This window comes from Saccopteryx leptura, chromosome 4 (assembly GCF_036850995.1).
Source record: "Saccopteryx leptura isolate mSacLep1 chromosome 4, mSacLep1_pri_phased_curated, whole genome shotgun sequence".
In the NCBI taxonomy this organism is placed as follows: domain Eukaryota; kingdom Metazoa; phylum Chordata; class Mammalia; order Chiroptera; family Emballonuridae; genus Saccopteryx; species Saccopteryx leptura.
The window spans coordinates 104,713,506-104,737,024 of NC_089506.1; the positions used below are offsets into that span (position 1 = coordinate 104,713,506).

The window sequence follows — 23,519 nt, forward strand, 5'->3', positions numbered from 1 at the left end:
CCAGGCGGTGCCACAGTGGATAGAGCGTCAGTCTGGGATGCAGAGGACCCAGGTTCGAGACCCTGAGGTCTCAAGATTGAGCGCAGGCTCATCTGGTTTGAGCAAAGCTCACCAGTTTGGACCCAAGGTCGCTGGCTTGAGCAAGGAGTTACTTGGTCTGCTGTAGCCCCATGGTCAAGGCATATATGAAAAAGCAATCAATGAACAACTAAGGTGCCACAACGAAAAACTAATGATTGATTAGCTTCTCATCTCTCTCCGTTCCTGTCTGTCTGTCCCTATCTATCCCTCTCTCTGATTCTCTCTCTGTCTCAGTAAAAATAAATAAATTAATTTAAAAAAAAGAGTAATGATCAGGTCCATGGTGAAGGTGGTGCCCTTGAGCTACAAGTGGAAGCACTTCCAGAAGAAGTGATCATGTGTCTAGAGCCCCTGGCCTGCAGCAGTGTAGATGTCTATGATACAGTCTTTCCCCTGCAATTACAAGTAGAGAAGATAGGTAAGATGGTGGTGGCATTTTTTTCTTCTTTTCCCAATTAACTGGAAAGATTATATATTTACTTTATCATTTGTTTTTTTAATTCTATTCATCAATATTACAACTAAAATTTTTGAGCAGAATGTAATATGATTAAAATTATTATTACTTATTTTTGTTATTGAATTGGAGCATGAAAAGATAAAAGGTTGAGAACATGATTAGTAGGCTGTTGCGTTGGGCAGGGTATCAAATAGAATTCAAAGGGTGACATTGATATAGAAGGGGAAACTGTGAAAGAACCAAAACATTTTTTTTTTTTCATTTTTCCAAAGCTGGAAACGGGGAGGCAGTCAGACAGACTCCCGCATGCGCCCAACTGGGATTTACCCGGCATGCCCACCAGGGGGCGATGCTCTGCCCATCTGGGGCATTGCTCTGTTGCATCCAGAGCCATCGTAGCGCCTGAGGCAGAGGCCACAGAGCCATCCTCAGCGCCCGGGCAAACTTTGCTCCAATGGAGCCTTGGCTGCGGGAGGGGAAGAGAGAGACAGAGAGGAAGGAGAGGGGGAGGGGTGGAGAAGCAGATGGGCGCTTCTCCTGTGTGCCCTGGCCGGGAATCAAACCCGGGACTTCCGCACACCAGGCCAATGCTCTACCACTGAGCCAACTGGCCAGGAGCGCAAAACATTTTTTGACTGATCTCTTCTAGAATCAAAGGAGAAAAGTGAATAAAAGATAGTTGTGGAAAAAAAAAAAAAGATAGTTGTGTTTTGTGCTTAGCTGACTGTGCTGTAAGCAGAGGCAGACTTAATGGCGGGCGCACCAGGCGCACGCCCTGGGCTATGACTTCTGAAGGGCCTGCAAAACCCCAACTTTACTTACACTTTTTTCTAATGTAAGGGGCCCATATTTTCTTCTGTGCCTGGGGCCTCAACTGACCTTAATCTGCCTCTTAGGAACCTCAGAGCCAAGAATAAAAAGTAGAGAAGTGCAAGTTACTAACCACTGCTTGATATCTTTAGTTTAAGACATTTAAACCTGCCAAGAGAGATAATGAAATGTGGAAAATCAGAAAGAACCTACAATGGAAGTACTTTTATGTTAGTGTTAGGCCTATATATAAATAAAATTGCTAAATTAGATTAAGTTTATATATCATACTTCTCACAAAAATTAGGGGATATTTTATCACTTTATACTCATTTTGAAATATCCTCTAATTTTTGTGAGAAGTCTATATCTTGGGAAGTAGCTTAGTTTAACTCTATGCTATTGCTAAAGTACTTAGTTATAATTCTTGTTACATAGCAAAGATTTCTAAAGCACAGTTCTCAAAGTGTGGTCTGTGGACTCCTGATATCTCACAAGGTCAAAACTATTTTCATAATACTGCTACATTTGCACTAATAGTACCAAAACAGTGGTTAATAAAACCACGGTTGCCTAGTAAGAATCAAGGCAGTAGAAGTCATTGTACTCATTGTGGCCACATACTTGAAGTTAAAAAAAAAAAAGAAAGAAAAAGAATGTCTTTGATGAAACAGTAAAAATTATTAATTTTATTAAATCCTAACCCTTGAGTATACATCTTTATAATATATTGTGTGAGAAAATAGGAGGTAGACATAAAGCACTTTTGCTACAAACATAGTGTGAAGGTTGCCTTATGGAAGTACCACCTATGGAAATGTTTGAGTTATGAACTGAATTATCTACTTTTTCATGGAACACTATGATCTGACAAACTATAATTATTTACTCTTGCCTATTTTGCAGACATGGTCTCAAAAATGAGTTTAAGTGATCCTGTCGCTTCCAGGAAAACACTGACAGTATTTGTTGCCAATGATAAAAATTTGAGTCTTCAAGCGGAAATGAAAGTTTTTTAAAACTTGTATTCACCGTCATTAGCTTATAGCTTCCCAGCTCTTAAGACTATTCTGGATGAGATTAGTGATAATATTGATGAATAGAATTAAAAAAAATAATGATGGAATTTAACCTAACAGTACAAAAAATTGTTATGATTTCTGGTTCTATATCGTAACTAACCTTTAAGACATTGTCCTTTTTCAAATTTTTTATGTAGTATCAAAGAGGAATATTCACAACTATCTGAAATGGCTGTTAAAATACTCCTTTTTCAACTCTATGTCTGTGTGAGGATGGATACTTTTCATACACTTCAGTGAAAACCTATGGCAGTAGTGTGAAAGCAGCAACAGATTTGGGAGTCCAGGCACCTTCTATTAAAGCCAGATAAATTGATTTGTAACTATTTAAAACAATGTCATTCTCCTATACTAGTTTTTGTTGTTTTGAAAATATGGTTACTTTTCATTGAACTATGTTATCTATATTAATGTATAACATATTCTTTATTATTATTTTTAGTGGATTAATATTTTTAAATGTTTGTTTTAATTTTCTAATACATTAAATATCAGTAGATAAAGTCCACACCTCTTTCAGAGCCTCATTAATTTTAAAGGATGTAATGGCGTCTGAGACAAAAAAAAAAATGGGAAAACTTTTATAGTAGCATTTGCCACTGGTGCATAAATTATTGTTTAAACAGTACATCCCTCTGCTCCTTGAATCAGGATTATAGAAGTAACCAGGATGTTTAGATGAAAGATTGACTATCACTACTAGTTAGGAAATGGATTATGAGAATTCCAGCAGCGGGTAGGTGAAATGCAGCCATGGGAAACATTATGATACGAGCTTTCAAAATTGTTTTATAGCTCACGCCACAGCTGGCGTCAGGAGTAGCAGGGAGTAGATAGAAATGTGCATTTATTCAACTAAGACTTTTTAGTTCACCTGTTACTTTGCATGCACAACATCCTGTGAGCCATCTGTCCAGTCACTTCTGGGCACAGTCATAGAAAATGTCTTTCTTTAGCTACAGTTAAATGAGTTAATAGCAAAGGGTCTCTGCTATAAATAATAATTAATTGATGAGCATTTGGGTGCTTAACTCTGTGTAAGGCATTACTCAATATTAAATATTTAATTATTCAAAATTAAAATATTTTTCGTATGTTTGTTACTCAGTTTTGTTTTCTCTTTTGTAAATTGTTCATATCTTATGGACTCTCTTGAGGCCTAGTTCTTATCATTTTATACCTATATATGCTCTTAATGAATTAAAATTTTCTCTGTATATTAAAGATTACCAACCTTTCCTCTGCCACACTGATGAAAAATGTTCCTTCTAGTTTGTTCTGTTTTTAATTTTGTGGACTTAAAAGAAAAAATCGCTCTTGCTGCCCTCCCCCACCACTGCTGTCACGTTTTAAGTTCTTTGTGGGCATTTTGGGTAACTCTATAATATTTTGTTATGAGGAGGATCCTAATTTGTTTAGCTGTTTTTCTCTGTCCATTTAGTTCTTTTCTATTTTTCTTGACTGTTTTAAATAATGCTGCACTAAATATATTTATACATGTTTTGTTTTTGTTGGGGTTTTTTTGTTTGTTTTGGGGGGTTTTTTTAGTCTGTATTTAGAATATTTTTCAGAGGAAAAATTCAGAGTACAGGTATATTTTTAATATGTGGTTGAGTGGTTTATTTCAGATACAAAACTCTAGACCACTATTAGTTGTCGGCTATGATATTTCTAAAAGCAACCATTTGATTACTTGTAGGACTCTGGCATATAGTGCCAGCAGGGGACTTGGGGACCACCCTCAGCAAAGCCAGTGGTTACACATATACCTCTCGTGGTCTTTGTTAGGGGTTGGCCAACTTTCCTATAAAGGGCCAGATAATAAATATTTTAGGCTTTGCATACCATGTGGTATCTCTACAGCTATTCAGCTCTCAACTCAGCTACTCCATTGTACTGTAAAGCAGCCAGAGACTGTATCAATGAATGGTGGGTTCTTGTTCCAATAAAACTTTATTTATGGTCACTAAAATTCAAATTTCATATGATTCTTATGTGTTACAAAATATTATTGGTTTTTTTTTTTATTTTCCCAGCTATTTAAAACTGTAAGATCTGTTCTTAACGTGCAATCCATACAAAAATAGGCAACAGGTGGGATATGGCCTGTGGGCCATGGTTTGCCAATAGGCTGTATTATTGGTGACCTGGTAATAGACATTTACTGATTTCATTGGGACCTCTGAATCTACTGCAGTGATATGGAGGGTTTATCAAGAAAACCATTAATTTCAGCATGTATCTAAGAATTACCGTTTATATTTTGCATTTCAGCTGGAGTTAACCGAATTTCATATTGGCCTGCTGATCCAGAAATAAGTTTGCTTTCTGAAGCTTCTAGTTCTGAAGATGCAAAGTTAGATGCCAAAGCAGTGGAGAGACTGAAATCAAACAGTAGGGCCCACGTGTGTGTCTTGCTTCAGCCTTTGGTGTGTTATATGATGCAGTTTGTAGAGGAGACCTCTTACAAATGTGATTTTATTCAAAAAATTGCAAAAACATTTCCGGATGCTAACATTAACTTTTATTCTGAATGTAGACAAGAAAGAATAAAAGAATTTGAAATGTTATTTTTGGTTTCAAGTGAAGAGTTACATAAGCAAATACTGATGACTATCGGTTTGGAGAACCTGTGTGAAAATCCATACTTCAGCAATCTAAGGCAAAACATGAAAGACCTGGTTCTACTTTTGGCCACAGTAGCTTCCAGTGTGCCCAACTTTCAACACTTTGGATTTTACTGTGCCAGTACTGACCAGATCAATGAAATTCACAATCAAAGTTTGCCACAAGAAATTGCAAGGCACTGTATGGTTCAGGCCAGGTTATTGGCATATCGAACTGGTAAGTTGTATGCTTAGCTTATAAATTGGGGCTTATTGATTGGGTTGCATTATCTCAGAAGTAAAGTGTGTTCATCTCGTCTGTGGTAGAGTTCATTTACTCTCAGATAGTAAAGTTTTGCTGGTCGTACACTGTAGAGAGATTAGTGAGACCCTTGAGTAGACAACTCCTTCCTTAGAGCAGTTAAGATTCCTTGTGGCCTTATAATTTAGTGCTACATTTTTAAATCAGGGCCTGATTCTCTAGGCTCTTCCTTCTGCTTCTTGTTTTTATCATTTCACTGTTCATTGGTCCCTGCACTAGAAATAGGACAAAAGAGAGAACCAAATCATTCATTTTTCTTAACTCTTCAATATTTTTATATGTATTCAATATTAATAAAAAACTTTAAAAATCTTTATAATATATGAATTCAAAATAACTAACAGAATCAAAGTAAAGAATATTGGCAGATTTTTTCCAATTGCTAATATGTCTTTAATCAGCAAGTAGAGAAATCAAACCTTTTTACTTTATTATGTTATGGTATGCATGGGTACATGTGTTAAAAAGGAAAATGTTTCTTGGGAATTTTCTATACTGTATGTTTCCAATTATGTAATTCCACTTATAGAACAGCGTTTTTACATCCTATCAGATGTAAAATTTTTCAAAGTAAATGAATCATGGTCACTTTTTAAAATACAACTTTGAAATAAGGAAAACAATTCAGGCAGGAAGAGCAGTAGAGTAAGATTTGTTGAGTAAAATAGTAGGATTTTAAAAACTTATCTCAAGAAAGAGGGAAAAGCGAAATAATCTTCAGGAAAGGTTCATGTAAATGCCACTTGTCTGCAGTGTATTCTAAACAAAGACCATAGGTCAGAGTTACTTCAGTAGAACAGAGATTCTCAACTGGCAGCGTATCAGAATCACCACTGAAATTTTATTAAAAGACAAATACTCAAATTCCAACCCAGACTAAACCAAGTTCCTAAGGGTGTGGCCTATGCTTATGAATTTTTAAAGTTCTGCAAGAAATTCTGACATTCAGCAGGGTTAATACTTTTATTAAAGAATGATTCTACTATAGGCATAAGCTATATGAATGCAAACAACTCTACAGCTTAAAGTCTGATTTAATGTTATTCTTTTACAAGTGAATTATACATTTGTCTCTTTGCCAAACAAGCTTTATAAATAATTCTTATCTAAACCATTCTAGAAAGACAAATATAAATGGGAACAGCCGTAACAGCTATAATTCATGAGTTCCCCTTTGCTAATTAGAGTGCAGAAGATTCCAGAGTGAGTGGAAGCTGGGAGATATGAACATGCTGTCCTCTGACTCAACATCAGTGCTCCCTACTTCTCATAGACTCTGTATGACTCGTTCATACAAGGTGTGAGTCCAGTGACTAAAGATGCAGTAATGTTTAAATATTAATTTGTATATATATTCTCTATTAGATTATAAATTTATCCACCACTTCTGTGCAGTTTCTTTACATAAAACCATGCCTCTGCACTTGATGGGTGATTTAAAAGATATTTTAAGCTTAAGTTATGACTGCATCTGACTTTTTTTGCCCAGAATCCAAATCCTAAGAAGAATGTTATTCTCTGTCATGCATTCCACTCCACTGAGAGCTCTTCCCAGGAAGAGATCATATCTTCAGCATTTTTTCCTTAGTGCTAAGCACAGTGTCACAATGTGTTGAATGGGTAAAGGAAATCTTTTCATATCCAAAGTTAAATGCTCCACAGTCCCTTATCCCAAACCCTTGAAACCAGATGAAAAGGGATTCAGAATTTTTCAGATTTCAGAAAGGTTATATGGTGCATATACTGTATATTGCATAGCAGTCCCAGGTGGGGTCTGGGGCAGTACCTTGTAATCAAATACATTTACACAAGTGGAGTAAAATGTATGAATATTTGCATTAAATATTTATGAGGTATAGCCACAAAATAACTACATCAAGCTGTCAAAAAAGAAGAGAAGAAAGAAAAAAAACTTGATATAAGAGATTTCAGATAAGGAATTCTAGACCTTTTTATTTTATTTTATTCTAATTAATAGGTGAAGAAACCATTCAATTAAACTATTTCATTTAAAAGTATACATATGATTCAAGTGAATTCTAAAACCTCTACAAGAGTTTTCTAAAAGTAGTTGAAAGTAGGTCCTTAATAACTGCTTTTTGAATGATGACTAGGGTCCACAAATGTGTCATTTAAAGTGTGTTTCTGTGATACTTTAAGGTAGCAAAACAGTTTCAATTTTAATTTTAGGGGAAAAATGAGTTAGGAGGGCATTACATCTTACCTACCTAGTTGAAGAGTGATTTTTAATTTCTTTTTTGGGTCCTGTTTTCCTCTTAGACTAGGCATTTTCCAAATTGAGAATTATATCTTCCTTCTGAACCATAATTTTTTTAAAATTATTTTCTTTTTTAGCAAAAGAGACAGATAGATGCAGACAGACAGCAAGGGAGGGAGATGAGAAGCATCAACTTGTAGGCATGCTGGTGGAGTATCACATTTTTTCTCCCTCTTGACAAAGTTTAGTCTGTCCCCAGACTGAAACAGAAAAAGTGGCTCCTGAGACTAAAAAAACACAACATGAGGCCCTGGCCGGTTGGCTCAGCGGTAGAGCGTCGGCCTGGCGTGCGGGGGCCCCGGGTTCGATTCCCGGCCAGGGCACACAGGAGAAGCGCCCATTTGCTTCTCCACCCCGCCCCCTCCTTCCTCTCTGTCTCTCTCTTCCCCTCCCGCAGCCAAGGCTCCATTGGAGCAAAGATGCCCCCGGCGCTGGGGATGGCTCCTTGGCCTCTGCCCCAGGCGCTAGAGTGGCTCTGGTCACGGCAGAGCGACGCCCCTGAGGGGCAGAGCATCGCTCCCTGGTGGGCAGAGCGTCGCCCCCTGGTGGGCGTGCCGGGTGGATCCCGGTTGGGCGCATGTGGGAGTCTAACTGTCTCTCCCCGTTTCCAGCTTCAGAGGAAAAAAAAAAAAAACACAACATGAAAAATACTCAGTGTAGATGGTCGGAAAAGTGGGCTCTTAATATGAAAAATTTCTATTTTAGTTTTTCGGGGTTTTTTTGTTTCAGATTTATGCATGGATTAAGTACACTTTTACTCCTAGTAAAGAAAGGTTTTGGTTTTGCAGACAAAGATACTCTATGTTTATAACTTCTGCCACCTGCCTTAGAAATGATCATAAAACCATAATTATAGTCTTTTCTCCACATGTTTTATTCTGAAGGTCTTGGAAGAATATTTTGGTTACACCAAAATCTCTTTCTTGACTGTTTCTACCCTATACAGTAAGCCCTTCCCCCACACACTTCCTTCCTACGCATCGTGTTAATTTCCCGCACAGCACACAGCACATAGGTGTTTCCTTGTTCCTGTCTTCTTCCCTCATCAGACAGACTATAAGGTTCATGAATACAGGGACTTCTGCTTCCCTCACCACTGTTCACTTGGGCATTCAATAAAAGGAAATGTTTTATGAAATTCTTGACAACAAAGGGAGGGGCAGAAGAAAGGCAAGTAGGTTGGGTCCAGAGGGCTCAATTTTAGTCAATTAATTGTTTGTTTAGTCACTTGCTTGTTTTCTCATCTAGAAAAGGAAATTTTAACTGCTTTACCTTTGGGGTAAAATTGAGGTAACAAGCAAAAAATGCTTAAAATAAATTATGCAAATGTTTTGTGATAAAACTCAAACTTGCTTAAACTGAATGATGTTAGGGAATTAAAATAAAGAATAGAAAGAAAATAGGTGGGGAGAGGAGCAGGAAGCATCAACTTGTGGTAGTTGCTTCTCACATGTGCCTTGACCAGGCAAGCCTAGCGTTCCAGGTCAATGCTTTATCCACTGCGCCACCACAGGTCAGGCAGTTATCCTACTTTTAAATGTATAGGTAGAATAAAGTTTCTTTGTACTTGACTAGAAAAACATTTAAATATATTCTCATTGGAAGGATTAATTTTAAGGAAATTGTAGGGTGAAGCCACAGTTTCGTTTAATACTCACCAATATGAAAATGTTCTAGAGTAAGTTCATGGATATTTGTTACTTACTCTGTGTAAATGTATCTACTTAGCTACATTATTAGTCCCTTATTAAGATTTTGATAAATTCTATGGTTTTCATAATTAATATATAATTATCTTAGAAATTTGAAACTCACCCTGTATCAGTAAAAGGAAAAATTCAACCCTTTATATGTAGAATAATTTGGTTTTTAAATCTATTTTTGTTTTTAACTCTTGGTTTTAAATCTATTTTGGTTTTTAAATTTTGTTTCATATTAATGGATTTAAGAAGTTCAGCCTGACCAGGTTTTAAGAAGTTCAGCCTGACCAGGTCAGTTGGCCTGACCAGGTGGTAGCACAGTGGATAGAGCATTGGACTGGGACGGAGAGGACCCAGGTTCAAAACCCCGATGTTGCTGGTTTGAGCTTGAGTGTGGGCTCACCAGCTTGAGTGCAGGCTCACCAGCTTTAGTGCAGGGTCGCTAGCTTGCGTGTGGGATCATAGACATCACCCCATGGTCGCTGGCTTGAGCCCAAAGGTCACTGGCTTGAAGCCTAAGGTTGCTGGCTTGAGCCCAAGGTCACTGGCTTGAGCAAGAGATCACTCGCTCTGCTGTAGCCTACCCCAGTCAAGGCACGTATGAGAAAGCAATCACTGAACAATTAAGGAGCTGCAATGAAGAATTGATGCTTCTCATCTCTTTCCCTTCCTGTCTCTGTCCTTATCTGTTCCTCTCTCTGACTCTCTCTCTGTCTCTGTATAAAAAAAGAAGAAGAAGTATGGCTTTGGCCTTGGTGGGTTAGCTCAGCAGTAGAACATCACCCTGATGTATGGAAGTCCTGGGTCCGTTTCCCAGTAAGGGCACACAGGAGACACAACCATCTGCTTCTCCACCTCCCTTATCTCTCTCTCTCTCTCTCTCTCTCTCTGTTCCTACAGCAATGGCTCAAATGGTTCTGAGCAGTTTGGTCCCAGGTGCTGAGGATGGCTCCATGGCCTCGCCTCAAGTGCTGAAATAGTTCAGTTGCCGAGCAACAGAGCAGCAGAGCATTGCCCTGTAGGGGGCTTGCTGGGTAGATCTTGGTCGGGTGCATGTGGGAGTCTGTCTCTGCCTCCCTGCCTCCCACCTCTCACTTAATAAATAAAAAAGAAAGAAGTGTAACTTTTTACTTGTTGCAGAGATTTTGGTTCTGCCGGAAAATGATAACAATTAAGTTAGATATGAGCATCATGTCACTTACTTGGCTTTTCTTTTTTTTCTGGTAAAGGCAAATTATGAAGGTCAGGGGAAGGACAACATATTGTTTAAATCAAAATCCCTTTCATGTACTTTCCAGCAGTGTAAATCTATGAAAGCCCATAAAGATTTGTTTATGTTTGTATTATAAATATGAACATTTTTCTTAGCAAGGACATTTGCATGAAATATATTTTCCATGACTAAAGTATAAAAAATGCTAGAAGACAGATTTGATTGTTGTGAATAATTATTACATTAAACTCAAAAGTTCAGAAACTGGTTTTTTAATCAGTTTTATTATCTGTTAGAAATAATTGTTTAAAAACTGAATTGGTGGTAGAAAATCAATCGTTACATTCAATTCTGGTTATAGTGCTGATGTGGCCTGCCCGTGGACCCTGCCATTTTAATGAGCTCCTCAAATAGATCACATATGACTCCTTGGTATTGATTCCCGTATTCCATGCTCAAAAATATTTATTTTAGTCATTTTCTATAGTTTGTGAAATGTCAGGAAATGCTGCTACATTTAGAAAATGTTTCGATAAATATATTTTTATTATTTTTGAAAAATGTATTTCTGAAACTAACAAATCACTGATTTTTATTGAGTTAATTGCCATTTATATATTTCAGAGGATCATAAAATAGGAGTTGGAGCAGTCATTTGGGCAGAGAGAAAATCTGTAAGTATTAAAATAATTCTGTAAACATTTTACCTTAATTTTCTTTAAATACATTACATTTTATTGACCCATTGCATTAATATTTTGTATTGGTGATGTTATTATGTTCTATAAGCATTTCTTTATTCCCTCAACAATTTCCTGGGTAGATTTGTTTAGCAAACACTTATTGAACACCTTTTACAGGGTAGGCACTGTGCAAAAGTGTATAGTGGGGAATTAAAGACCATATTTTCTGCCTTTCATGGTCATGCATACAGAGAAATGGAAAAGAGACTGGTATGTAAGTGTGATTATAACATGATAAACCATGAAAGCACGAAGGAGGAACCTTAACTTTGTTTGGAGAAATAAGTAAAATATTCTCGGAGGTAGTAAGACACTACTTGTCTGGAGAAATGAACAGGAATTCACCAGGCAGAGCAGTTTCACAGGACTAGAAGGATAACAGGCAGAGGTAGGCAGCGTGAGAGAATGTGGGGAAATTCAAGTGACTCGGGGTGTCTAGAGTCCTATGTTTAATAGTACTATAAAAACGCTTGTATTTCATGTAGAGAGTTTGGGGTTTATTGTTTAGACAGTGGAGTACACTAGCACAGTGCTAACCAGTAGAAGTAAAAGGAAAGCCACATATTTAATTTTAAATTTTATAGAAACCATATTAAAAGAAATAGGTGAAGCCCTGGCTGGTTGGCTCAGTGGTAGAGCGTCGGCCTGCATGCAGGAGTCCCGGGTTCTATTCCTGCCCAGGGCACACAGGAGAAGTACCCATCTGCTTCTCCACCCCTCCCTCTCTCCTTCCTCTCTGCCTCTCTCTTCCCCTCCCGCAGCCAAGGCTCCATTGGAGCAAAGTTGGCCCGGGCGCTGAGGATGGCTCTATGGCCTCTGCCTCAGGCGCTAGAATGGCTCTAGTTGCAACAGAGCAATGCCCCAGATAGGCAGAGCATCGCCCTCTGGTGGGCATGCTGGGTGGATCCTGGTCGGGTGCATGCAGGAGTCTGTCTGACTGCCTCCCCGTTTCCAACTTCAGAAAAATACAAAAAATAAAAAAAAATAAAAAAATTTAAAATAAAATAAAATAAAGAAATAGGTGAATTCATTTGAAGAATATATTTTAATCTAATCTGTCCAGAAATGATTTCAATGAGTAATCAATATAAAAGATTATTAATAAAATATTCTTCAGTTTCGGGAGTATAGTCTTCAAAACCTTATGTCTATTTTACACTTAACCACACCTCTCAACTCGGACTAGCCACCCGTGGCTGTGGCTACCTCTATTGGTTAGTGCAACCCAAGAATCTTTGAAGTGGGAAAGTGATTAGTTCAGATTATAAAAAGAATGAGGTGCAGCTAGACAGGAAATAGGGCTATTAATAAAAAAAGATGATGAGTGCTTGGAATTAGGGGATAAATTAGGAGAGCATGGAATTAAGAAACACTTAGTAACTATGTGTAGGAGCCTAAATTTTGCTTCAAAAAACTATATAGCAAGTAATTTGACTATTTGCTTAGATGTTTCATAAGTCCTTCAAGTTAATCCAAGCCAATATATCGAGTATTTTCCCTGCTGACCTGTTTCTTCATCAGTGGTCACCATCGTATTCCCTGTTACTCCACACATCCAGTTAGTCACCAAGTACTATGACTCCACCTTCAAAATATCCCTTGACTTTACTTATCTCTTCCTCAGCTGTTAACACCTACTAGAATAGGCTGCTCTGCCACCAACTCCCATAGTAATATGTATACTCATCATTCGTAACACATCACAGTTACAATGTGTGTCCAGTTTCTTATCATCTCTCCATTGTAAGGTTCACGAGGGCAGGATTCTCTGCCTTGTTTGCAACTGCATTCCCAGTGCCTTGCACAGTGCCTGGCCTATGGTGGGAACTCTTTTAGTTTTATTTAATTTTTCCATTGATTTGAGAGAGAGAGAGAAGAGAGGGTAGGAGAAGGAGAGAGAGAGAGAGAGAGAAAGAGAGAGAGAGAGAGAGAGAGAGAGAGAGAAGGATCAACTTCCTGTTTCACTTAGTTCCATTTAGTTGTGTACTTATTGGTTGCTTGTCGTATGTGCTTGACCCAGGATCAAACCTGTGACCTCAGCACCAGGACAACGCTCTATCCACTGAGCCAACTGGCCAGGGCCAGAATTCTTATTTGTGTTTATATGCATGCACAGCAGCTTTGGGCTTAGCATCTGGTTGTTCTCGATTACTTTTTAGAGAATTTAAGTTTCCACTTAAATTATCTACAGTGCATGCAGCATGATAAAGAGGAAAGTCATGGGTTTGGAGTCCAACAACCTGGTTTTGAACTCCGTCTGTGTTACTTATCCGCTTTGTGACCCTGGACAAGTTATTTAATCTCTCTAGCCTTCGGTTTCCTTATCTACAAAACAGGAATAATAATAATAATAATACTCTCTAGGTTGTGGAAATTGAATAAATGAAATAATACATATAAAACTCAGCATGATATAATTTAATCATGAAGAATAATTAATTGTTAATGAGATAATGTTATTTGTAAGCTTTTTGTTGGCTCACTGTAAGCGGTTTTTCTCAAGCCTCTACAGAAATGAGTCTGCTGATACTATCCACATGAAGAATCATAATAGATTGAAATTTAGTGAGGTTTATTATAGTTATTCCAAGCTATTACAGACACTTGTGATTTATAAAATATTTCACTCTAATAACTGATAAAGCATTCATATTAATACCTAATATGCCATTGATCAGGAGAAATAAAAACAGCCACTGCAGTAGCAGCCCTATGGTTATATAATAAGGGCTCAATGATTATTGAATATTATAGGAAAGTGAATTTTTTATTTTCCAACTATATCACAATAGCATTTTTAGCCCAATAACAGAAATTATTCATAATGTATTTTAGCCTGATCAGGCGGTAGCACTGTGGATAGAGCATGAACCTGGGAATCTGAGGACCCAGGTTTGAAACCCCGAGGTCGCCAACTTGAGTGGGGGATCACCAACTTGTGCATAGGATCATAGACATGACCCCATAGTCGCTGGCTTGAGCCCACAGGTCACTGGCTTGAACAAGGGGTCTCTGACTCAGCTGAAGCCCCCCAGTTAAGGCACGTATGAGAAAGCAATCAATGAACAGCTCAAGTGCCACAACTATGAGTTGATGCTTCTCATCTCTTTCCCTTCCTGTCTGTCTGTCCCTGTCTGTCTGTCTGTCTCTCACCATATATATGTTTTTTTTTCTGGCTTGCTAACCAGTAGCACAGCACAGAGCATATAAGAAATTAATAATTTATTGAGTACCTGTTATGTACAAAACACTCTAACAGGTATATGTAAGGGATAAAAAAGAAGACGAAAGCACAATTTTTGTTCTCCAGCATCTTATAACCTGTTTCAGGAGAGATGTCTGAATCAAGTGAAACAATTTGTGAATTACATGTGCTGGTTGGTATTTATTTAACTGCAGAAACTACTGTCTGTCTGCCTTGAGATTATATAGTATGTTAGAGATGATTAGCCTTCTTGAAATTTAGCCTTGACAAGACCACGCTGCAGTTGGAGGGTTGAATATTGTATTTGGGGGGGTGGCTCAGTTTTTTGTAGAAAATTGTATTCATTATACAAAATATGATGCTAAGGTGCTTTTTCAAACTGTTGAGAACTAAGCTTTGTTGGTTTGCTCCCTTTTGTAGCAAAATTGTGATGGGGAAGGCATGATGTACTTCATAGGATGTGGTTATAATGCCTTCCCTGTTGGATCTGAGTATGCTGACTTCCCAAACATGGATGACAAACAGAAAGACAGAGAAATAAGGAAATTCAGATACATTGTCCATGCGGAACAGAATGCCTTGACATTTAGGTACGAGATTCATTTGCATGTATTCTCTTTAAAGTGTAGCAAGGGTTATTTGAAATCAGTCTTTTTGTTTTTATTTTTTTTGGGGGGGGTTGCTGTAATTTTATTTCCTTTTTAAAAAAATATTCCCAAGAAATACTCTTTTAGAAGTATAACTTTGATTATACTTGGTCTTTGCTGCCTGACCTGAGGCTATTATCAGAGACCCTGTGGGCCTTCAGATTTATTGAGCAATCTTTTTTCCCTTATTTTTTTTTGCTCTACAATATAAAACAGCATGAAGTATGTCCTTAGGGTCTTGTTTATTTCTGGAATGCAAACGCTGTTTTGTTTTCTAAATCTAAAGCACATAATTTTTTTATGAATATATCGATTTTATTATAAACTAAATTGCTTTAACATAGTTTTTGTTAGAGGTTTTAACTGGCATTACCTCTTCTGATGATGATTTAGATAACTTCCAAACATTTCTCAGCATTAGCCATTAAGGGATGATCTTAGAGTATTCAAAACTGAGTAAAATGTGGCTCCTGTTCTTAGGAGCATGCAATCCAGTAGGGAAGATAACAGCACTCAACCTAATGAGATCCGTTGTGTGGGAAAGGCCAACACAAGTGCTACAGAAAGTCAGAGGCTGCTATGGGTTGAGTGGGAGTGGGAGAGAAAACTTCAGGAGAAACTGGCATTTAAGCTGAGTTTTGAAAGTTTGGTAGGATGTGGCAATGGGAGATACGTGCAGGGAAGTCCTTCTTCAGGCATAGCAGCAGTCTAGAAGTAGGAACAGGGTGTGTAGGAACATGCACGTTTCAGTTAGGCTGGAGCGTGGGGCATGTGGGACTAGGTTGGGACAGTATAGGGAAGACAGTGAGGTTAGACTTCATTTGGTAGTTAGTGGGGAAATGGAATGGCATCAATAGAGCCATGCTGCTGATTGCTTAGGTTGCCGGTATGTTGTTTGAATGGACTAGGTGCATAAAATTATGTTGTCCTCATCCAGGTGAGCAGAATGAGAGTCTGAACTGGAGAGATGAATATGGAAGGCTGGTGGTGATGTAAGAGACTGACTCTGAGCAGAGTAAACCACAGAACCAGGAAGTACAGCCCCTGTGGCCGCAGATGAGAGCATCCCTTAGCCCTAAACTACCCCATCAAACAACTCCTCACTTCTGCTCTTCATTACAGATTTGCTTGCTTTATTTTGTATGGAGAATGGATCTGTTAAATCCAAACCTTTGTTGAAAACAATTATCCTGTGTTAGGGAGGGGGCAAGGGAACTACAACTCAATCCAGAACATTAATATTAATTTATCAGTTTAGTAAGCATTTATTAAAGATCCATTAGGTACCAGATAAGGGGGTAGATCTTTAGGCTGTCATGATGAGCTAGTGTCTATCCATACAGTGTAAGCTTTAACAGGGGTGTTAATTCTAGCCCCTAATTTCAGCATTATAAAAAAGTTCTTACTTAGAAAACATTGTGTTCTCTCTCTATTTCTCTCTCTCTCTCTCGCTGTCTCTTTCTATTTTCAGTTACTTTGTAATCTAATACTGAAATCTTGCCAAATTGCTTAGAATAAATAAATGAATTTTAGTTGCAATAATTGTCATGTTCAGGTTATATTTTAACATTTATGAGTTTATATATTTTGAACATTCATAAATTCAGCAAGAGTAAGTTTCGCTTATTATTGTTTATAATGTTGTAAATCAGTTCTTACTGCAGCTCAGTTTTAGTTTTTTTTAAATTTCTCTGGAATATACCTTACACTTGAAGAAACTACCTTTTTAATATTTTATAAATTTTTTGTAGGTGTCAAGAAATAAAACCAGAAGAAAAAAGCATGATTTTTGTGACAAAGTGCCCATGTGATGAGTGTGTACCTTTAATTAAAGGTGCAGGCATAAAACAAATCTATACAGGGGATATAGATGTTGGAAAAAAGAAGGCAGACATCTCTTACATGCGGTTTGGAGAACTTGAGGGTGTTAGCAAATTTACGGTAAGATACACGCTTTTTCTTTTCTTTTTTTTTTTGACAGAGACAGAGAATCAGAGAGAGGGACAGATATGAATAGACAGACAGGAAGGGAGATAGATGAGAAGCATCAATTCTTTCTTGTGACACCTTAGTTGTTCATTGATTGCTTTCTCATATGTGCCTTGACCGGGAACGGATGGAGCTCCAACAGAGTGAGTGACCCCTTGCTCAAGCCAGCGACCTTTGGGCTCAAGCCAGCAACCATGGGGTCATATCTATGATCCCACACTCAAGCCAGCGACTCTGTGCTCAAGCTGATGAGCCCGTGCTCAAGCTGGATAAGCCCATGCTCAAGTTGGATAAGCCCATGCTCAAGCTGGCAACCTCCAGGTTTCGAACCTGAGTCCTCCACATCCCAGTCCAACATTCTATATCTACTGCACCACCACCTGGTCAGACAACACACGCTTTTTTCAAGTATACTTTCTATTATCTTGTTTGGTACCCTGCTGCATATTTTAAATTAGTAATTCCCACCCTTTTAAAGAGTTTCAGCAAGCTCTTACCATTGAATTTATTTTTATGTGCAAACACTTGCCTAATTACAAATATTTAGATTAGGATCTCTGCCTTGAATTTAAATTTTTATAGGGAGAGTTGTATATTGACCTCACAGATCTTGAGTTAGTGAGCCCTTTGGTGCTATCTGATAGCTTAACAAAAGAAAATTCCTGACACGCCTTTTTCCTCACCCTTCCTTATGGCTTAGATGGATAATGTTCTGTTTGAAAATATTTTAAGATTACCCAAAAGATGGGGAGAGACACACGTGTGCATGCACATATGTGCACAGATTTTTCATGAGGAAGATCAAAAAGGTGAGGAGGGACTTAATATTTGATATATCAGAACAAGTACTGAGGTAGTTCATGGAAAACTCAGAACTTTAACTCTATATTTTTGTACTGTTTAGGTTTTAAAACAACTTTTTCTTTTTAGAAAAAATTTCAAATATACATAAAAGTTCAAAAGCACTACAAGAAACTTTTTTCCAGAAACATTTGAGAATAAGTTGTTGACATGATACCAGCTCACTCTTAAATACTTTACTTTATATTTTCTTAAACAGTATATTCTCCCGCATAACCATAATACAACAGCAAACCTCAGGAAATTATTGACACATTACTGCCATTTCATCCGGAGATTCCCATCAGAGTTCACCAGCTACCCCAATAGTGTTCTGTGTAGCAAAAGGCTCGCCTAGAATCATGTGTTACTTTTTTTTATTTTATTTTTTTTGTATTTTTCTGAAATGAGAACTAGGGAGGCAGAGAGACAGACTCCCGCATGCACCTGACTGGGATCCAGCCGGCATGCCCACTAGAGGGCAATGCTCTACCCATCTAGGGCCTGGCTCTGTTGCAACCAGAGCCATTCTAGCACCTGAGGTCCCGTCCTCAGTGCCCAGGCCAACTTTGCTCTAGTGGAGCCTCGGCGGCGGGAGGAGAAGAGAGAGACAGAGAGGAAGGAGAGGGGTGGAGAAGCAGATGGGTGCTTCTCCTGTGTGCCCTGGCCAGGAATTGAACCCAGGACTTTCACACACCAGGCTGACGCTTTACCACTGAGCCAACCGGCCAGGGCCCATTTGTTGCCTTTTAATGATAATTATGGAATTGAGTGTCACATTTATATACTAGAATTTGAAGTGGGTACAAAAGGCATATAATAGCACTATTTATAAATTTCAATGTCTTATTCCTGTTTTGAGTTCAGGGTGCCTGGAACATGTACAGAGCTGGGCAAAGGAATGTTAAGTTGTCATCAAACACAGTTTATTCCTGTGTTGTTATCTATTATTGTATTATTTGTCTTATTATTGTTATTATTTTGTATCCTTATTTATGATTTATCTTTTAAGTAATGATGGCTGATTATTTAACCTACTTTTGCCCACTCCTGTAAAGTACCTCAAAGGTATTTATTTATTTATTTATTTTGTGACAGAGACAGAAAAAGGGACAGATAGGGACAGACAGACAAGAAGGGAGAGAGATGAGAAACATCAATTCTTTGATGCGGCACGTTAGTTGTTCATTGATTGCTTTCTCATATGTGCCTGACTGGGGGGCTACAGCAGACCAAGTGACCCTTTGCTCAAGCCAGCGACCTTGAGCTCAAGCTGGCGACCTCGGGGTTTTGAACCTGGGTCCTCGCGTCCCAGTCTGATCTTCCATCCACTGCACCACTGCCTTGTCAGGCTATATTTTTATTTATTGATTGATTTTAGAGAAAGAGGCAGGGAAAGAGAAACATCGACTTGTTGTTCCACTTATTTATGCATATCTTGTTTTATTCTTGTATGTATCATGACCAGGGATCAAACCTGCAACCTTGGCATATTGGTACAAACACTAACTAACTGAGCTACCCATCCAGGGCTAGAAGACATTGATTAAACTGTGTGTGTGTATGTGTGTGTGTGTTTAAATTTTTTTAAATATAAGAATGTATTATCTAGTTTCTGTCTGTATATAAAGTATGATAAATTTTACCCTTTTTATTTTTGTTCTGTACTTTTATTTTTTAACTCCAGTTTTATTTAACATTTATCATTACTTTAAAGAGAAAAGGGGATGGCTCTAACAGAACAGAGTAACGGAAAATATGTTTGTTTTGTATAACTATACAAAAGCTTACATTCAACTAATCAAAGAGAAATCTCCAGTTCTGTGTTTTTGTTTTCTATCTCTTCATTCTTCCTCAAGAGTGGGAAGAACTTCTCAATTCTCTTCATAAAAATTAAGTAGCCTAGCATTTCAAGACTGTGTGATGAGGAAGTGAATTCTGAAATATCTTGCTTACTGGTAGATTTTAGCAGCTTTCCAGTTATAAAGAGAAGAAGAGATCAGAATGTAAGACAGGGCAGGAGAAGTTGAAGGAGCCAGGGAGACAGAGGGAGTAGGCTCTGAGCAGGGATGGGATGCAGAAACACCTGTTGGGCCAAGACCACCCACAAGTGAGGACCCTCACTCAGTGCTGCTCGTGGTCTGTGGACTCCTGCCAGTGAACGGTAGCTGCGTCCTCTGCTCCTTCCCCTCATCTGGCCTGGCTTACAATATTATGTAAATGATTTAAACTACCTAGTTAGCTAAACACCTAGTTTTGTAAATACCAGTAACTAACATGAACTAGTGTTTGTTCTAAGTTTGAATTTTAAGAATGATTTATACTTCTAGACTGTTAAAAGTATTATAAGCGTATCAATAAATTTGATTTTTTTTTTTTTTTTGTATTTTTCCGAAGCTGGAAATGGGGAGAGACAGTCAGACAGACTCCTGCATGCGCCCGACCGGGATCCACCCGGCACGCCCACCAGGGGGCGACGCTCTGCCCACCAGGGAGCGATGCTCTGCCCCTCCGGAGCGTAGCTCTATTGCGACCAGAGCCACTCTAGCGCCTGGGGCAGAGCCCAAGGAGCCATCCCCAGCGCCCAGACCATCTTTGCTCCAATGGAGCCTCGCTGAGGGAGGTGAAGAGAGAGACAGAGAGGAAGGAGAGGGGGAGGGGTGGAGAAGCAGATGGGCGCTTCTCCTGTGTGCCCTGGCCGGGAATTGAACCCGGGACCCCTTGCACGCCAGGCCGACGCTCTACCACTGAGCCAACCGGCCAGGGCCTAAACTTGATATTTTTTAAAGATTAAAGCATATTGAAATTAATGTTATCTGAAAAATGTTTGCTTTTCTCTTTGAGCTGTTACCATATACTGTAAGATAAGTGGTTCTGTTCAATGAGGTTCTTGCCAGCCAGGCTACGACTGGGCAACAGTATTTTCAAGAATAGATTTCACCAGTGTCCATTTACTCCTAAATTTTTTTAATTTAATTCATGTGGATTTTTATATTAGTTTTTTTATTATAAAAATAATATATGACCCTGGCCGGTTGGCTCAGTGGTAGAGCGTCAGCCTGGCGTGCAGGAGTCCCAGGTTTGATTTCTGGCCAGGGCACACAGGAGAAGCGCCCATCTGCTTCTCCACCCCTCCCCTTCTCCTTCCTCTCTGTCTCTCTCTTCCCCTCCCGCAGCCGAGGCTCCACTGGAGCAAAGTTTGCCTGGGCACCAAGGATGGCTCTGTGGCCTCTGCCTCAGGCGCTAGAATGGCTCTGGTCACAACAGAGCAACGCCCCAGATGGGCAGATCATCGCCCTCTGGTGGGTGTGCCGGGTGGATCCCGGTCAGGCGCATGTGGGAGTCTGTCTGACTGCCTCCCCGTTTCCAACTTCAGAAAAATAAAAAAGAAAAAAGAAAAAAAAAAAAAATATATGCTCATTGTAGCGGACTAAGACATTAAAAAATAACTTATCCCAGAACTCATAAGTACTGCTGTTAAAAGATTATATTTTCTGTGTCATTTAAAATTCTTAAAAAAATTATTTTACACAACATTTTAATCTATAGACATAACTTATTTAACCATTCTCCTACTACTTGACACTTATGTTGCTTCTAACAGTTGGAAGTTTATGATTATTTTTAAATATAAATTTAGGATTACTAGTTTTTACTTTACCCCAATTAATAAATATTAATGGTTTGGCATGTTTTAAAACATGCCTTGCCTGACCAGGTGCAGTGGATGGAGCGTCAGACTAGGACGCGGAGGAGCCAGGTTTGAAACCCCGAGGTCGCCAGCTTGAGCACAGGCTCATCTGGTTTGAGCAAGGCTCACCAGCTTGAAGCCCAAGGTTGCTGGCTTAAGCAAGGGGGTCACTCAGTCTGCTCTAGCCCCCCAGTCAAGGCACATATGAGAAAGCAATCAATGAGAAACTAAGGTGCTGCAATGAAAAATTGATGCTTCTCATCTCTCTCCCTTCCAGTCTGTCTGTCCCTCTCTCTGTCTCTGTCTCTGTCACAAAAAAACAAACAAACAAAAATAGTGCCTTAAATTTTTTTTTCATAAAGAACTTCCTACCCTTTATACTTCTTTTTCCTGATGCTCACTCTAACCATCCCATTTCTATAGGTGACCAACTCATTCTTGATGTCCTCCCTTTCCAAGGACATTTTTTCCACATGGCAAAATATTTATCTTGTGTCTTACCCACCACCTCGAGGCCCATGATATTAGCTAGTTTAGCTGATGAATTAACTAATACTATGGAAGAGGCTACCAGGTACTAAATACTTAATTGTATCTTTCTGAAGGGAGTGCCCGGTGGGCCTTTCTGGTTAAGTCAGTAAGTGGGTCTGATGATGGGGCTCCCAGCCAATAGCGTCAGGATAGGTTGAGCTCCTAGGTTCTGGTTGCACCTGGAGCTTCCTGTCTGCTGCCTGGTCATCTCTGGGATATCTGAGAATCTTCAAGCTGCCCTGTTTCATTTTGAATAGTTAAGATGGGAAACTAATCAGGGGTGTGATGTGATATGATATAAATAATATAGTATACGATATAACTGTATTAAAAGGCAACATAATCTTGGCCATATTTTCGTTGTTTAACCTAGGCCTTCTCTAGTTATTATAAGATCTGTAGGACCAAGAGATAAGAGTATAAGGTGGTAGAAATTCTATTGTACTGGCACAGTATAATACAGTACTATTGCATAGGCAAACCCAGATTCTAATTTCATTGCTGTCTTTAGTTAGTGTGCAACCTTGGGCAAGTCACAGGGGGGTTACCATTTCCTTAACTATAAAATGAAGGTAAAGGATCTTTAAAGTTATTTTTCTGGCCCTGGCCGGTTGGCTTGGCGGTAGAGCGTCGGCCTGGCGTGCGGGGGACCCAGGTTTGATTCCCGGCCAGGGCACATAGGAGAAGCGCCCATTTGCTTCTCCACCCCCTCCCCTCCTTCCTCTCTGTCTCTCTCTTCCCCTCCTGCAGCGAGGCTCCATTGGAGCAAAGATGGCCCGGGCGCTGGGGATGGCTCCTTGGCCTCTGCCCCAGGCGCTAGAGTGGCTCTGGTCGCGGCAGAGCGACGCCCCAGAGGGGCAGAGCATCACCCCCTGGTGGGCAGAGTGTAGCCCCTGGTGGGCGTGCCGGGTGGATCCTGGTCGGGCGCATGCGGGAGTCTGTCTCACTGTCTCTCCCCGTTTCCAGCTTCAGAAAAAATAATAATAAAAATAAATAAATAAATAAATAAATAAAGTTATTTTTCCCTCTGAGAATCTTGATTCTAATCTCAGAAGCCATATCATTCAGAGTCATTAGAGCTTGGTTGGTATACACATAACTCTTTTTAAATTTTAAAAATAATTTTTCATTGATTTGAGAGAGAAAAAGAAGAAGGGGAGAGAGAGAAGGTAAAGGAGAGAGAGAGAGAGAGAGAGAAGCATCAACTCTTTCCACTCAGTTGTTCCATTTAGTCATGCACTCATTCATAACTTCTCATATGTGCCCTTACCCGGGATCACACCCAGAATGACAGCGTTCTATCCACTGGGCAACCCATCCA

The 23,519-nt window shown here is 39.1% G+C and overlaps 1 protein-coding gene across 4 annotated transcripts in view; it reads left to right on the forward strand.

Moving 5' to 3' along the window:
- Window positions 1-23,519, forward strand: part of CDADC1 (cytidine and dCMP deaminase domain containing 1) — a 50,985-nt gene that overhangs the window by 19,579 nt on the left and 7,887 nt on the right. For 3 of the 4 annotated variants that reach the window (XM_066380891.1, XM_066380893.1, XM_066380894.1), the window contains 4 exons: window positions 4,708-5,277; window positions 11,177-11,226; window positions 14,921-15,090; window positions 16,899-17,088. In XM_066380891.1, the coding sequence (XP_066236988.1) occupies window positions 4,708-5,277; window positions 11,177-11,226; window positions 14,921-15,090; window positions 16,899-17,088 (980 nt within the window). Of the gene's footprint in view, window positions 1-4,707; window positions 5,278-11,176; window positions 11,227-14,920; window positions 15,091-16,898; window positions 17,089-22,090; window positions 22,228-23,519 lie in introns of those variants that run through there. The other variant, XM_066380892.1, reaches the window with a different exon arrangement.